This window comes from Botrytis deweyae, assembly GCF_014898535.1.
Source record: "Botrytis deweyae strain B1 chromosome Unknown BDEW_011, whole genome shotgun sequence".
Classification (NCBI taxonomy): Eukaryota; Fungi; Ascomycota; class Leotiomycetes; order Helotiales; family Sclerotiniaceae; genus Botrytis; species Botrytis deweyae.
The window spans coordinates 1,068,622-1,083,107 of record NW_024066218.1 but is presented as its reverse complement, the minus strand read 5'-3'; the positions used below and the strand labels follow the sequence as shown (position 1 = coordinate 1,083,107).

General features: G+C 42.7%; 5 protein-coding genes across 5 annotated transcripts; 1 reads left to right on the top strand and 4 right to left on the bottom strand.

The window, feature by feature from the left end:
• Positions 1-2,331: 2,331 nt before the first annotated feature.
• Positions 2,332-5,056, bottom strand: EAE98_005781 (uncharacterized protein). The gene is made up of 8 exons (XM_038953403.1): positions 4,595-5,056; positions 4,457-4,469; positions 3,986-4,018; positions 3,749-3,810; positions 3,491-3,656; positions 3,270-3,429; positions 2,984-3,220; positions 2,332-2,915 (listed from the first exon to the last, which is right to left on the bottom strand). Exons 1-8 carry the CDS (start codon positions 4,740-4,742, stop codon positions 2,760-2,762), a joined length of 975 nt encoding a protein of 324 aa, XP_038810504.1. The 5' UTR covers positions 4,743-5,056; the 3' UTR covers positions 2,332-2,759.
• Positions 5,057-8,375: 3,319 nt separating this feature from the next.
• On the bottom strand, positions 8,376-8,977 carry EAE98_005780 (uncharacterized protein; the record flags this gene model as incomplete). The annotated part of the gene is made up of 2 exons (XM_038953402.1): positions 8,376-8,763; positions 8,817-8,977. The coding sequence occupies 2 exons, from the start codon at positions 8,975-8,977 to the stop codon at positions 8,376-8,378; spliced, it is 549 nt and encodes a 182-aa protein (XP_038810503.1).
• A 2,110-nt stretch (positions 8,978-11,087) lies between these two features.
• EAE98_005779 (uncharacterized protein) lies at positions 11,088-12,022 on the top strand (the record flags this gene model as incomplete). Its single annotated transcript, XM_038953401.1, has 2 exons — positions 11,088-11,336; positions 11,390-12,022. 2 exons carry the CDS (start codon positions 11,088-11,090, stop codon positions 12,020-12,022), a joined length of 882 nt encoding a protein of 293 aa, XP_038810502.1.
• Positions 12,023-12,164: 142 nt separating this feature from the next.
• EAE98_005778 (uncharacterized protein) lies at positions 12,165-13,250 on the bottom strand (the record flags this gene model as incomplete). Its single annotated transcript, XM_038953400.1, has 3 exons — positions 12,165-12,900; positions 12,957-13,055; positions 13,102-13,250. The coding sequence occupies 3 exons, from the start codon at positions 13,248-13,250 to the stop codon at positions 12,375-12,377; spliced, it is 774 nt and encodes a 257-aa protein (XP_038810501.1). The 3' UTR covers positions 12,165-12,374.
• Positions 13,251-13,624: 374 nt separating this feature from the next.
• On the bottom strand, positions 13,625-14,361 carry EAE98_005777 (uncharacterized protein; the record flags this gene model as incomplete). The annotated part of the gene is made up of 2 exons (XM_038953399.1): positions 13,625-14,167; positions 14,230-14,361. 2 exons carry the CDS (start codon positions 14,359-14,361, stop codon positions 13,625-13,627), a joined length of 675 nt encoding a protein of 224 aa, XP_038810500.1.
• Positions 14,362-14,486: the final 125 nt, after the last annotated feature.

Here is a 14,486-nt window from a genome sequence, read left to right as displayed (position 1 = left end):
TGACCCACTCACGGCTCGCGGGTTTGGTATTCCTAATGCCCTCGTCCATTCAATCTTGACCTTGACAAGCTTCACTATTGGAAGAAGGTAGGTCAAAGATCACAATACCATCGATTTATGTGGAGTGTCCTTCCTTGCCATTCGAGTCAGGTTACATATCAACCGATGGCTCCACGCAGAGAAAGACGGTTGTCAGATGTCCCAGCGGGATGGGACCTGGAAATGAATAACACTACGACTCTACTTTACCAGAGATTGTGCTTGCTGGCGCGACTTTTTGTCATCAAAATGGAATTGTAGGAACCAGGCAAAATCGGTCGAGAGACTAACTCATCTACAAACTACCGCTATAGCACGAAATTCTACAAAGCTGCGGAACCCTCTTCCTCACTAAAATTCTGCTTGATTTTAGTCTTGGTGATCTACGAGGTACCCAAAAGTGATGGAAGGTACAGTACCCTATGAGTCTATGACATCTTCTTGTAGATCTATGCAGGTCTGAAAATAATACTATTCTGGGTCGGAATAACGCGTGACGAAGTGAATCGAAATGCGAAATGTACGCATATCTACCTAGGCCTGATCTCATAGCACGACTCAATATTGAAAGTTAGATTTGACAATCCAGTTGCCCTTCAGGTGTATGCGTCTAGCGTATTGTATTATAGTTTACGATATACTTTCTCGATCACGAATGATTCGAAGCTTCGCAAACTCTTGTTTACGGGCTAGAGTTGCATTCCGAGGGCACCGTGGTCCTCGAGATCTTTCATCGTTCAGAGAATTCTCGAGTACACCGATACGGCACTATTATTCTGATCATGGCAGGAAAGAATGGCCGAGGAAGGACTGGAACTGGCTCGAAAACCCCGGATTTTTCGTCTCTACCCTCGAGGGTTGTAGATTATGCATCGAGGCTCACCGTTAAACCCGAACTTTTGACTGCAGGCGAGCGGCGCTGCTCGGATAGAAGGAAGAACGGGTTTCAAACCAGTTGGAGAAAGTCAATTTGCTGACACAAACTCTTCCATGACAATAGCACAATGGCACAATAGCACAATAGCATCTCCCAATGTGTTTGCCACTGATATGTCTTACTGTATTCTATTCTACAGCCTGAGCGGCGGCAAAAAGCTTAAACTATCGATAACAACTCTCTTAGTCCATGGCCTATTCTAATAGTGAGACCAAAAGAAGGGTCCAATACAAGAGGACCCTTCGTGAAGGGATATACGCAGTACATGTCTCATTAGTATGATCTACTGGCATATAACAAACTTTCATTCAACCAGGTGGGTTTACAAATATCAAGAACGAAGCTATTCAAGAACAAATTGCTCGAGGATCACTCCGCAACAGTTCGAGACGTCGATCTGAGGCCGAAATGAGCGTGTACTACATTAAGATGCCAGTGTCGGCAGTTCCTACCAATTAGTCACTTGGACCCGTAGGCGATGCCGTAAGCCCTTGGAAAGAAGGTTTTGGAAAATCGATTGTGAGGGGTGCAGACGTTCTAGTGATACTTTGAGCGATGATAGCGAGATAAGTTTCATCCCAATACTTCACAAACCATGTCCATTTGTGTCGAAGTTCTGGTACACTACTGACCTTCCGGTATTTAAAATAAATGGGGGCCCCGTCCGCTGCCAAATCAGATACCCTTACTCTCAATTGCGGGTTCCATATCATACCCTGCACCTGCTTCCAGGAAGATGATTGATCTCCCTCTTGTCTCTGAAGCAGAACAAAACGTCGGATGTTCGTAAGAGAGATAACCATCCAGTGGCATAGCATCCACCTAATGCCACCCATCCTCCATCCACACACAACAAACCTTCAGGAAGCTCAGATATACACAATTAATAAAAATGCTCGTTCCACTTTTGTATGCAGCCACGGACATTCATCCCGAAAGCGTAGCATGTTCTCCGAGGAATAACATCCTCTTGTCTCTTGAGGGATTGGATATCCGCCAACCTTGTTGACGGGCCTTCGAGAACGTTTCATGAAGCCGCAGAACAATTTCAATTACGGCATCCATGACCTTGTCCTTTCCCAATCTCCATCATCATTTCCAATCTTCCATATCCAGTTTTTTATTTTCTATATTATTGCCAGAGCTGTCAAAGCATCGCATGAACCGGACGATTCGCGGTTGATGCCGCAGAGAAAGCAGGTGGGGAAATAGTAATATCACATCCGCTGTTATGATTTGCTGCGGAAGTTTATGCCGTCTTGAAGATCAAACTCTGGTACACCAAGGTTGAGGCATATGCATGAAGAAGCTATCCCCCGTTTGACAGATGGAAAAGTTTATGCGGTCTACGATAGATTTGCTAGCAATGTATTATGGATAGTAATTATGCACTCTATATTATATACAATACTTGTCATTCTCCACAAGCGTGGGTGTTGATATGAAAGTAGGTGAGCCTTTTTTGTACACGTGTCTCGCTTTCTTCGTCTTCGAATCGAAACCAAAGATTGAAAGGTGCCAATACCTTTTATTTCGCCTTTTCAATAATCTTCAGGCTCGTTTGCGACGTACGCTATGATGTTTATTTCCATTTCCGGATGTACCGTTAGATTGCCATGGGCCGTCAAAATCACGAGACTTCTTGAAGTATGTAAGAGATTGTGGGTGGAAGTCTGGCCCGGCATACAATCCTTGAAAGCGCTATGAACGGTGAAGAGAGATGAACATGCCCATGGCGAGATTGGTTCTGGCGGTATCCGAAGAAAGCGGTATGTATGTACGTTCATCGGTTGCATGTGTGGTCGTATGCATGGGCAAAGTCGAATGCTTGTAAAATGGCTTTGCTGTACACGAGAGCTGCAAGTACCACCATCATGTGGAAGAGTTGATGAGAAGCTCCAAAAAGATCAAACGTTTTGCTGAACCAACGTTCGGGAAACTGTTTCGGTCAGAACTTATTTTGCAGGGAACAGTAATCTCTTCAAAGACTTTTGTTCGCTTTCTTACCTTGATGGCATATGCTGTTGCACCAAGTACATTCAACATCAGCGTGATCAAAACCCAGGTGATTCCCATCCGTTGATTTTGTACTTGCCAGCCGTATACAGTCGCACCATGGACGACAGGCACCATTGTGACCACAGCTAAGCTGCCAAAGGTGGCGGCTCGTACAGGTCGAAGAAATGGATCTCGAAAATGAGGTTGAAAGGTAGATACTGAGCAAGCGACTGCTAGCAGTGATAACTTCCTCTAGTTAGCTTTCTCCACAGCAACAGACAGGAAGGTTAATCACCAGAGCCCAATAAGAGTATCTATGAATTGCGGTATCGCAATAGAAACCATAGTATACAAGAGGAATAGTTGCTCCCCACATCAGAAGAATCACTCCCTGGAAATCCAGCTGAGCTCCAAATGTGTCCATTTGTTGGCTATGGTTCATTACGGTATGGTACCTGCGGATGACATCAGTTACAAAGCCTCCTCGTGCTTAGAGGACAAAGATTATCAACTAACAACGCCGACAAGCAAAAGCATATCGCCACCCCTAAGAAGTACATCCCACAAACCACGATATCTTCCTTGGTAGCCACGGCATATCTAGGTGGTATCTCAGCCTTGTACAGGTAGACCGGTAGAGCCACGAACAACGCTGCCCCAATTAAATGAGACCAAATATTAACTACGTGCTTTGTTTAGCTTCAGTATCTCGAACATTATACATCATCCATGCACGGTGAGGGTGTTGTAGCATTGGGGTCAGTCTATTCTTACTAGTCTCATTGTGGAGATATCCCCAACTTGCAAAACACTCTCGAAGAGAATTAGATGCCGCTCTATCATCAAAAAAAGTCGAACATTAGCAATAGTTCTTTACAAGTTCCTCTAGCTTGAAGCACCCACGTGGCACCCTTCCACCACGCCTTACTCAGAGAGCTAAATAAGTTGAGATGAATGCAACGTCAAGGCAATGCAAGGTAAACAAAAAGAAAGGAAATATAGATTGCATACCGATACCCCGTCTCGATGAAATGATTATCCTCCCTTCACACAAACAATTAGCATCTCATCTCAGTCAGCTGATTTTTCCCCCTCCACCCATTCCCCTTCAATCAAAAGTCGAGTGATTATATAACCCCTCCACGACTAAAAGGACCCCTCCATGTCATCAATTACACAAGCGCAACGTCGCACTCATACTTAAAAACCACACTTATCAAACGAGAGAAAACAGCGTCGAATCCTTCGAGGAATTCGTGTAGGAAACCATAGTACGAGTATAGTAACAAGCATACGCCAGATCCTTCGATGGCATGGAGAATGCACAGCTGACATTACATACATTACACGCTACATGTATAATATACATAAAGACGTTGCAATGTCGTATTGCGAGCGAGTATTTTCGGAATCCTCTTTGCGACTTCACGAAGAGCCAACCACAAAGTAGGATTGGTGAGAAAAGACCGAGGTGACACTTACTGTTGCCATATCTCTATCAAGACGTCGTAAGACCGACGCCACAACATCAGCCTGTGCCTCTTTCTCGAAGAAATCTTCACGGCGTAGTTTGGTGGGGGGGAGGGAGTAGGAAGTGTTGCCTGTTCCTGCAGAACTCACCTAATTCGGTCCATGGTTTTAATATCGGAGTATTACGAGTGGAAAACGGATTTGAAAATCCCAATAAGGATGATTTCTCATCATGAAGCGGTTTTCTCGAAAAGGCTCCTTCTTTTCCTGGAGAGGGACTTTTTCGTCGATGTACCATGGGGTAGGATTGCGAATAATAAGCTGATATTTCTGGAATATTGCCTTATCTGTGGGCGCGGTGACCGCGGGGGCTGAAACTTCAGATTTCTTTCTTTTTCCTGGTGGCTATTTTTGACAAGTTTGAATATGCAAAAGACAAGACAAGACAAGAAAACAATTTGAAAATAATTAAAAGTCTTGAAATGTCAACTGGAAAATTCATCGCCGGACAATGTCTTGCCTCCCTGGCGTACCATGTAACTATGTGCCATTCATTGCATTGCACCCACATAACACTATGGGAGTTTGACGTTTTGCGCACACGAACCGAGCGGCGTAATGCGATCAACTGCAAATTTTTCCATTATCACGACCGCACATATATGCCGGCCTCGATTCCATTACTCAATGGAGCGATTTCCCCATCAGATCCGTATATCTCTGTGTGAAAATGGCTCAGAAAGGAAACTCCCGTGCCGTTTCCGCGCTTTGATAACCATGTATATTGCGATTCACACGCCATGCTCGTCTGCCATTGGTTGTTTCGCATGTGTCTGAATGGGGTAAAGCAAAGAAAAGAAAGGAACTGGTGGGAGTACGTACTACGGACACTGCTAGGTATCTAAAATCTGACCCACGTCGAAGAAGACTGTGCCTTACATAACTGTCGATGTATGATTGAGAGGTACATTGCAGAGTTACATTCCTCGGGTGTTTTCTTGGCTGATGACATGTGAGATTTATTGCTTGTTCGCTGATTGACTGATGATTATGCGAGGGGTTACGATATATGCAGATAGGTAAGGAAGTTTGGGTGGTATTGCAGGTAAAAGATGTTTCATCGATGCCCGTTTTTGTTTCCAATCTATGTTTGAGCAGACAATGGATTGACAATATCAAGGTAGTGGTCCAATTGGTAGAATCTTTTTGTTGGAATGATGTTGGTGCTTGCGAGTCCATACTAGTCAATTATCTCGCAGCTCGTTCTGTGTGGTACAATACAGGCAGCTAGTAGGGTATACTGTAATTGCATGGACGGCTGGAAGTCGTAAGTGCATTGAATACTGTACTGCATGTAACATATATGTGAACCCCTTTTGGATAAAGTCGAGATGATTCCGGAAAAAGTATGGAGTGAATTAATTCCTTGCATCAATCGAATCTTTTTGATTCTAGGCTCACGCAACCTGTTGGACGTCCATAGCAGGTAGGTAGTAGCATATCTTTTCTTGGTGAAACCCTCTAGATCGCCGTCTTCCTCTAATGACAGAGACCATTGATAGTATACAGCTATGTCTTCTTAATGAATCTTTGGCTGAAAAGCTCTGTTGTTATGATTAGATAGTTATGCTACCTTGAGATCAAATTCAAAAGATGGCCATGCTTTCGAATTTGCATAAACAGCAAAATCTGTAGTATCCTTCTTTACATGGAGAAGTAATAAATATATCCAATTCAGAAAAGAGTCGAGGAAATTGAGAGGATTCAAGATTAATTTCCCAAGGGGCGTGAGGTTAGAATCAAAGACGAGCTCACATGTTGCGTATGGGGCGTGTGAGTTGTTTGAAATAGAGCAAGTTTATAATGATGCTACTAGTGAACTGGATTGGCAAAGACTTCACTCCACCATTTATCAACCCAGTGTCGCTTCCCCTTTTGTCGGATGGTGACAATCATTCGGCTACTCGTTCCCTGGCTGAGCCTTCAATGCTCTTCCCTCAACACATTCATTATTATCGCACTTGATCTTCAATAGACTACTTGATGTATATTTTCAGTCCTTAGCTCGCCAATTTGGAGCTATTAAAATCCAAGGTACAAGCTCAATCTTATACCATGAGCCGTGGCGGCCGACAAGTGGATGTATAGACTGATGAGACGCTCCGACGAATTTGACAGATCTTGACTTCAATTCATGCCCTTTGAGAATATATAAACTCATTTATTCACCTGTAGTTAACCATTGTATACAAATTCTTGAATAGCACAAAGAAAATGACTGAGAAGCATCGTTGGATTCATGGATTGGTTGTTTTGTTTTGCTCGTGAGTCCATGTACCCACTGTCATTCCCATGAATTCTTTTGAACCAAATCAAATTCGCCCTCCTGCAGTGAATCAATTTGATACATGTTGCTATAAAATTGTATTCTGACTTCTAGCCTTAAGTTTGCTCGATATTGAGATCAATAAGGTAGGCATTCTCCTTCTGCTGCAGCCATCATTTATTTCCCCTACTGACCTACCCTTTTTCATTCACTGTCTAAGAAACCAGGGGCCGTTGATTGGATTTAATTAATCACATCAACACTTCCAGATCTCGTTCTTCGATTTCAGATCATCAATATATTTCATCCTCTCCAATTGCTCGCTCTTTCTTTCCGATCCTATCCTTCTCTCGAAAAGAAAATGCGCGAGTTTTAAGAAACTGCACATCAGCCAGCATGGTATCTCCTCTTAGAACTTGTCAATATCGGCGGACTCATTGCACTTAAAATTAAAATCTGGATCATGCTTAACTTCGATCTTGTTTTCGTACTCGAAATGCCATCAAACGAAGAGAGCATTCATCTCAAAAGACACCAATATACTTCGAAGTTTGTTAGTGCTCTCTCCTTTCCCAGATCTATTCGCTAGGTACGCAGACCTTCAAGATCTGAAATGAGCCATAAATAGATTCATGAACAATGATGACCAGATCGAAGTATCTCGTCTCAGTCAAAATCTTCAAAACTCAATCAATATACACTGGCCCCAGAGGAAGAGATGGGAGTACTTTGCTTTTTTCCGTAAAATATCAAATCATCACATATCGTCCGTATAAAATCAGTATAGATAAACAGGCAATCGAATAAAGAGTTGCTGAAAGCACGGAAGTACCAGAAATCAGAGAGGGTGATTAAAACGGCTAATAAAGAGTAAAGTGTAGCAGCGGGTCGTTTGCTTGATATACAGACAGACAGGTCTTTTGAAGGGGGCAGTAAACCCCCGGTGAGGTCTCGTCATTTCGGAGAATGGGTCTTCATCTTTCAAGGAAGGAGACAAAGTAGAGAGTTCTAACGAGTGTGATGGCTTTAAATTTACAACATAAATGGACAAGCCGAGTTGAAAGGAGAAGGAGAGAAAGGATCGATCGCATGTAGATGCTACTCAGATAGATGTAGTCATGAATAGCTGGAGATTGTTCACGAAGCAAGACGAGGAGCTTGCTGCGTCGGCTTTGTAGAAGCGAGAATACTACATCATGCTGAATTTGTATAGATCATGCAGCATGTATCTGATATTGAACATGAACTGAAACTTGATTACAGTTTTTAACCGCCTCCTACCTTTCCTTCATGCAACAAACCAAATAATATGTACAGACAAACATTGCTCGTATCCTATTACCATAAAGCAAGGACTTCCACATTGGAGTAAGTATACGCCTGTTTTCGTCACATGCTGTGGAGATGGCAGTGACAACTATCGCAAGATAGTTACGGTTTCGCACGTTCTCCTTCATCTCATGATTGAAAAATAGTGCAATGAAAGCAGTCTTTTTAAATAGGCATAATTGATGAATATTCAATGAACCAACTCCTTTCGTCCGGGTATCACAGCCGTTTAACTCCATAGAACCAACCACAGAACAATACATTTTCCACTGGGGTTTACAGTTCCCCATTTCTTAACATCTCTAATCTGCTGGTGACAGAGTCCACAGATGGAGCGGCTTTCGGAAGCACAAGCATATCACCAAGAGGTGCACTACCCCTTCCGAACAGGATTGAGCCACTAGAAAGTGAATTGACGAATTCCCGGCCCCTCACCACATCTGTCGAATGACATGATTGCCCATCGACTACATCAACATCGTCCTTCAGGTATGTTATGTTGTCGCTGGAATCACAGTCGGAGCCGCGGTATAGACTGATCCAATCAAAATCTCCCCAGGTAACTTCAAGATCTGTGACTGATTCGCTCCAATTCCAGCAATTTGCTATGCCAGTGTTACTGGATATCTCGGACTTGGCAGGGAAGTTGTCATCGGATATCACACTTTGGGATGTTAGTCGGTTAGGTGATGAGAGGGGGGGATATCTATGTTTTACCAGCCAAGGTTGACACCGCTGACGCCGATATATGCGACGACATTTTCGACCTTCTCGACATTTTCAACAAATATTCTCATCTGATCCGCAGCGGGTATAACAATGGCTTCAATGGCGGTCATAAAGACACAAAGAAATGAAACGACCGTGGGAGTGTGCATTATGGCAGGTGATAGTGATAGAATGGGAGTTGACGGAATGGGCTCGTTGCCGCGATACAGTCGATGGCTAACTTATCAGGTGGAGAGTCAAAGTTGAAGTTGGGAGTAGAACGAGGAGGTATGAGAATTGAAGAAGTGCCTGAGTCTTACTTGGCTTTGTATATAAGGGACAAAATACTTGTAATTTGTTGCTGAACTCTCATGTATAGACGAGGCTTAGAGTTTTATATACCATGACGCTCATCTGTCTAAGGAACCGTATTTACGCAAAAAACGAAGGAATTTATAATGTACCCTAATCCACAATGAAGGCTATGCCCAGTCTTGCCCAGACATTCCTCACGTCAAATCGCTGTGAACTGACTTCCTATCCAAATCCTACAGAAATGGGGTGGGCCAGAAATGCCGTGAAAAGCGTAGGGAGTTCTCGGTACTCGCCACCCAAAGTACATTCACGACAGTCCAACGTGATCGATGCATAAAGAGCCGATAGAGCGCTACTCCTGCAAGCTTCTGTAGCAAAAGGAACGGCATAAACAGGCCAATACAGAAGTTGCAGAGTGTGTGGTTCGAACTCTACACGAGCGTTTGTACGGAGTACTTCGTACAAGTTAAATTAACCTGTGGTGGGTATTCAGTGGGGCCGGCGCTTGCAAGACTGCACACACAATACGACAAAGCAATTTCACACGATAATGTATGATCGGTACCGTGCTATTGAAGTGCTGAAAATGAAAATAGTGAGCAACATAGAACTCGGCTGCAAGGGTATCTTTAGACGTTTCCAAAAATACCGCAATACGAACAGTAGCATGGAGCGATCAATTAGACCACCATACTGGTATACTCCGCACTCCCGGTGAACCCACACACCGAGCGAAGTTCGAGTTAAATCCAACATCAAAACATAGGGATTCACCTGCTACAGTACTAGGGCACTTCTACTTGGTCGATAACTATTTTGCACCAAAACTCATTATTTAAATATATTTAGTTTTAATAAAAATCATATATTTATTGAATAAATATTTATATTTTTACATTAACTTTTATATATTATTTTATAAAAATCATTTGAATTATTTTTGAAGAATTTATTTATTATAAAATATTGATTTAAAGTTTCAAGATTTTGGATTATTAAAATTTACAGCAAAAATAAGCGAATTTTCAAGAACTTTTTGATATTAAGATTTTAAAGATATATATTATTTTTTATAAAGATTTAAAATAAAATTGGATTTCATATTCAATTTTATTAATTTATAAATTATTGATTTCTTGAATTACAATATAATAAAATTATTCAAAAGAATAATAATTTATTTATTAAAAAGTAATAAAATAGCTTTTTTTGGTGTGTTTTTGAGATCGACCAAGTAGAAGTGCACGGTCACTGTAACTTATAAATCATAGACATACATCCTCGAGACATCTTGATTACAGAGCTGTTTGGCCGTACAATCGTCGGAGCATCGGAAGCTACACAACCTGAGGCACCGAAAGTCCCGAAAGATCATCAATTCTACTGGTGGATTTGTATTTCTATGTGTCATCGCGTCTCCTTTCGAAACTTAACAACCAGCAACAGCAAGCACCAACACACTCTTCTCGCACACATTCGGCATCTAGATTCATCATGTGCAATGGCGACGCGGAGTGTTCACGCTTCCTATAGGTTCCCTCGTGCGTTGTTTCGACTGACATAATATCGTGGATATATTGTTAATATTTGTCAATCCTCTTCCTGGCTTCTACCCCGGATTCCGGTTCTCCAATGCTCCTTTAGCTCCTACCTTATTCAATGCGTTTCGTTCACTTGTGAACACTTGTGAATAGTCTTGTGCATTGATTCCGTCTGTGTACCTTCTATTCACCGGAGATGTTGAGATTTGGAAGATTTCCCTTATGTCATAGTTGGAGTGAATTGTTGCTTTGTTTGACATTTTTTTTTATATGACTCTTGCGTTTGATTTATGCTTAATTCCCGTCTTACTATATACATGGTTTGTATTCCTTTGTATGTAAAACATATATTCAAATCCCTCAGGTTTCTTCAGAGTGTCTTTTCTGTTTAGCCACCAAAGTTCTTGGCCCAAAGTTAGGACCAATGTCCAACTTAGATTTCGATATAGATTATTATCTGAATCGTATTATTCCTTCCCCTAGACTTTACATACTCCCAACGCCAATCTCCTGGTTCCTTGGGTATCGAAGTAAGCCGAGGTCTCGAACTGGTAGTCTAGTTGTTTGGTTTTGGGCTTTCATTGGCGCTTTCTGCGGCATTGCGGTTATCGAAAATATATTTCGACTTCCATATTTCAAAGAACGTGGCACCCCATTGGTCATCGCAAGTTTTGTATGCTACCAGAAGCTACCGCGGAGTCTTGTTATATCTAACGGTCATGATAGGGCGCTGCCGCAATTTTAGAATATAATACAATTGATTCTCCTCTCGCCCAGCCACGAAATGCAATACTGGGTCAACTACTCGCCTCCATCATCGGCGTCGGCATAACAAAACTGTTCGAACATAGTGCAGAATTTGAGAATCTACGATGGTTGGCTGGTGCTCTTTCAGTCGGTGTAGCTTCTGCTGTGATGGGCTTGACCAACACGATTCATCCACCGGCTGGAGCCACTGCTTTGTTAGCTGCTACGTCACCTGAGATCACGGAGATAGGATGGTATCTAATACCTTTGGTCCTATTAGGGAGCGTGCTTCTGGTTGCTATCGCTTGTGTCGTGAATAACATACAGAGAACTTTCCCCATATACTGGTGGACGCCGCATTTGCTGAGCAGTCGGTCTGAAGAAGATATCGAGAAGATTTCAGAAAGTGCTAGTGGAGTGGAGCAGTCAGCCGAAATTCAACACATTTCCGAAGAAGGAACAATCAAGATTGACAAGCATCACATTATTATACCTAGCTGGTTACCATTGGAGTACGAAGAGAGAGCGATGTTGGAGGCGATGCAGACCAGGCTACAGCAGGGGTTACAAAGCTCAAGGACATCAGGAAGTGACCGGACCTTAGTTAGATGAGGCTGTGGGTATAAAAATTGTGTAATTTTGGACATATAAGTTATGTGATATAATGTGAAGTTTGAATTGGTTTAAACCAAGCCCCTCAAATACTAGAGATAGCTATCTTCTTTTCCATATGTATAGATTTATATTATAAGCCACTTGATGCCATCTGCATATTTCGACATTTTGCTCATGTGGCCAAGTCTTCTCCCACCATTTGCCTCAGGAATTCCCGATATGCAACAAAAATTTGTACCATCCCCACATGATAGACCGCATGTATGCTGCAGCCCTCAGGCTTCAAGGCACCTCGACTTGCAGCTCCACCCGGATCTCCGAAGTCTTCATCAAACCGATCAAATCGTTATCATTGAATGGCTGGGATATACGCCACTAGCGCCTTACTCGCTCCCTCCATGCAATATTGCACAAGCTCAACCTTCTTTCCATCGGGCAACAATGCAGAGATTTGTCTAAGGTCGCTGGTTCGTGGAAGATACAATGCTGTATCCATTGCCTTACATGCCTCGTGAATATACTGCACAGAATATGGTTGCATAGTACTCAGATCGAAAATATTTTCAGAGGTATAGCCAGGACCTCCCCACGGTGGGGATGCGAAAATGACAGTTTCTGAAGGATTAATAGAAGAGGCGTGGGTCTTGAGGTACTCGAAACAGTCTCCATTAACCCAAGTTATGTTTGTAGCACCATAGACGTAGGCATTGTTTTCAGCGCAGGCGATAACCGAGGGATCCTTCTCAATGGCTATGACATGGGCCCAACGGTTGGAGAGAGCGAACGCGATGGAGTTGCCGCCAGCGCCAGCGAACAGATCAATTATAGTTGTCTTTGTGGGCGATGTAGAAGAGGCATAGTCCTGAGCGATTTGACTGCGTACAGTCAGTGATGTATACGAACAGGTGCGCGTGTAATAAGGGAGACGTACGTAGCTACTGGTTCAGGGGTAACGCCGAACCAAGCATCGTCTGTCATATAGATACCATTGTCGTAGAGTGAGAACACGCTATAACGCTGCTGCCAGTATCTAAAATGTCAGTTGAATGAAATTACATCATGACATGCAAACCTACTTATGTAGATCCCAGGGCACTTCTTTCAAGGAGGTGTAATGTGTACAATTCTCGTCTAATTCAAATTGGGCGGGGATGTCGTCATCTTGGTTCTCTTCATATTCGTTCGCGGCTGCATGTCCAAACGACTTGCTGCTATTGACGACCATTGTTAAAGGTTCCTAAGCTGGAATTGGACTTTTGATTCAATTCTCCTTATGGACTTTGTTGAAGAAGCTATTATTAGAACAGGAATTCATGGGCCGAGTGTGTAAGCTTGGAGTCGTACTCACTAAAGTTCTCGCGCTGTTCAACAGCCCTTTCAAAATTGCAAGATTCGCTCGCTTCCTACTACTCTGACACCGAATGGCTTGCAGTATAGCCGGAAAATGACGCACTATTCTTTGGACAAACAAAGCCGACTAGATCCAATTTGGGGACGCAGGAGTGAAAGTCACAACACTAGTCTGACGAGGACGAAATTTCGAAATTGGTGATCTGACAGTATCTACTTGTTTATTTGAACCTCGTGACTTTAAGGAGCTCACTGATTGAATTCTATGTCAAGAGGCCTGTTTGACTTCTTTGAAAGCACCAACAGACCGGAGAATTCTTGAACTAGAGTTCGTGCCAGTCGCGTTTTTAATGGAGGTGATATTGGTCTCTCTCTGGCACCAATTTCAAAATGAACTGCGCTGCTCAAGACAACACCAGGTCCTTGTCTGATAATCACCTGGAGACGTCTTCCAGAATTTGAGTGACAAAATGATGTCTCAGGATGAGGTAATGGAAGAGGTGCTGGTGGAGGTAGTATACCTTCTAAAGATCGACGATTTTTCTCTTTCTGTTGTCGTGTCTGTACGTATGGGGAACGAGTACTTTGAGACGATTCAAGATTTGGTCGATGGCATCCAGCAACAGAAACGAATAGATCTTGTATTTCTTTTTCCAAAAATGGAATTCTTTTATCACCCATATAAGAACTTTTCTTTTTCACGTGTGGATCCTTCAGATTCAACCTTGCTGAACCAAACGAAGAGAAGAAGAAGGTAGAGAACAATAAGTACTCGAGTAACACAGGTACTATCTAGATATGGTCAGTGACTTTAGGGCACATGATTTAATGTTTCAAACATAATGAACACATACATCGAGTGGAATACTACACCATCCATTTCCTCTTGGAATCTTCAAAAGGATGAAGTGAATGATTGAAATTTGTGGTGGTAGCCTTCCACACCACATGCAATTTGCAACCAAGGTGAAAGAAGCTTGGGCCATACTGTAGCTGCAAGGCTGATGGTGAAAGCAAGGGTTGCACCTTGAGAACAACACGTCTCAAATGTGTTGACTGAGTCTCTCCAGAGCTTCAATAAATAACACTTTCAAGGACTTTCCATTTCAAT

Bases quoted from the DNA above. Each gene is read 5' to 3' on its own strand.
- EAE98_005781 (XM_038953403.1), bottom strand. From the start codon at position 4,742: ATGGTACATCGACGAAAAAGTCCCTCTCCAGGAAAAGAAGGAGCCTTT. The intron at 3,811-3,985 runs GTATGCAATCTA...TTTTGATGATAG, and splicing joins TTCATCGAGACGGGGTATCG to AGCGGCATCTAATTCTCTTC. The intron at 3,657-3,748 runs GTAAGAATAGAC...CAAAGCACGTAG, and splicing joins ATATCTCCACAATGAGACTA to TTAATATTTGGTCTCATTTA.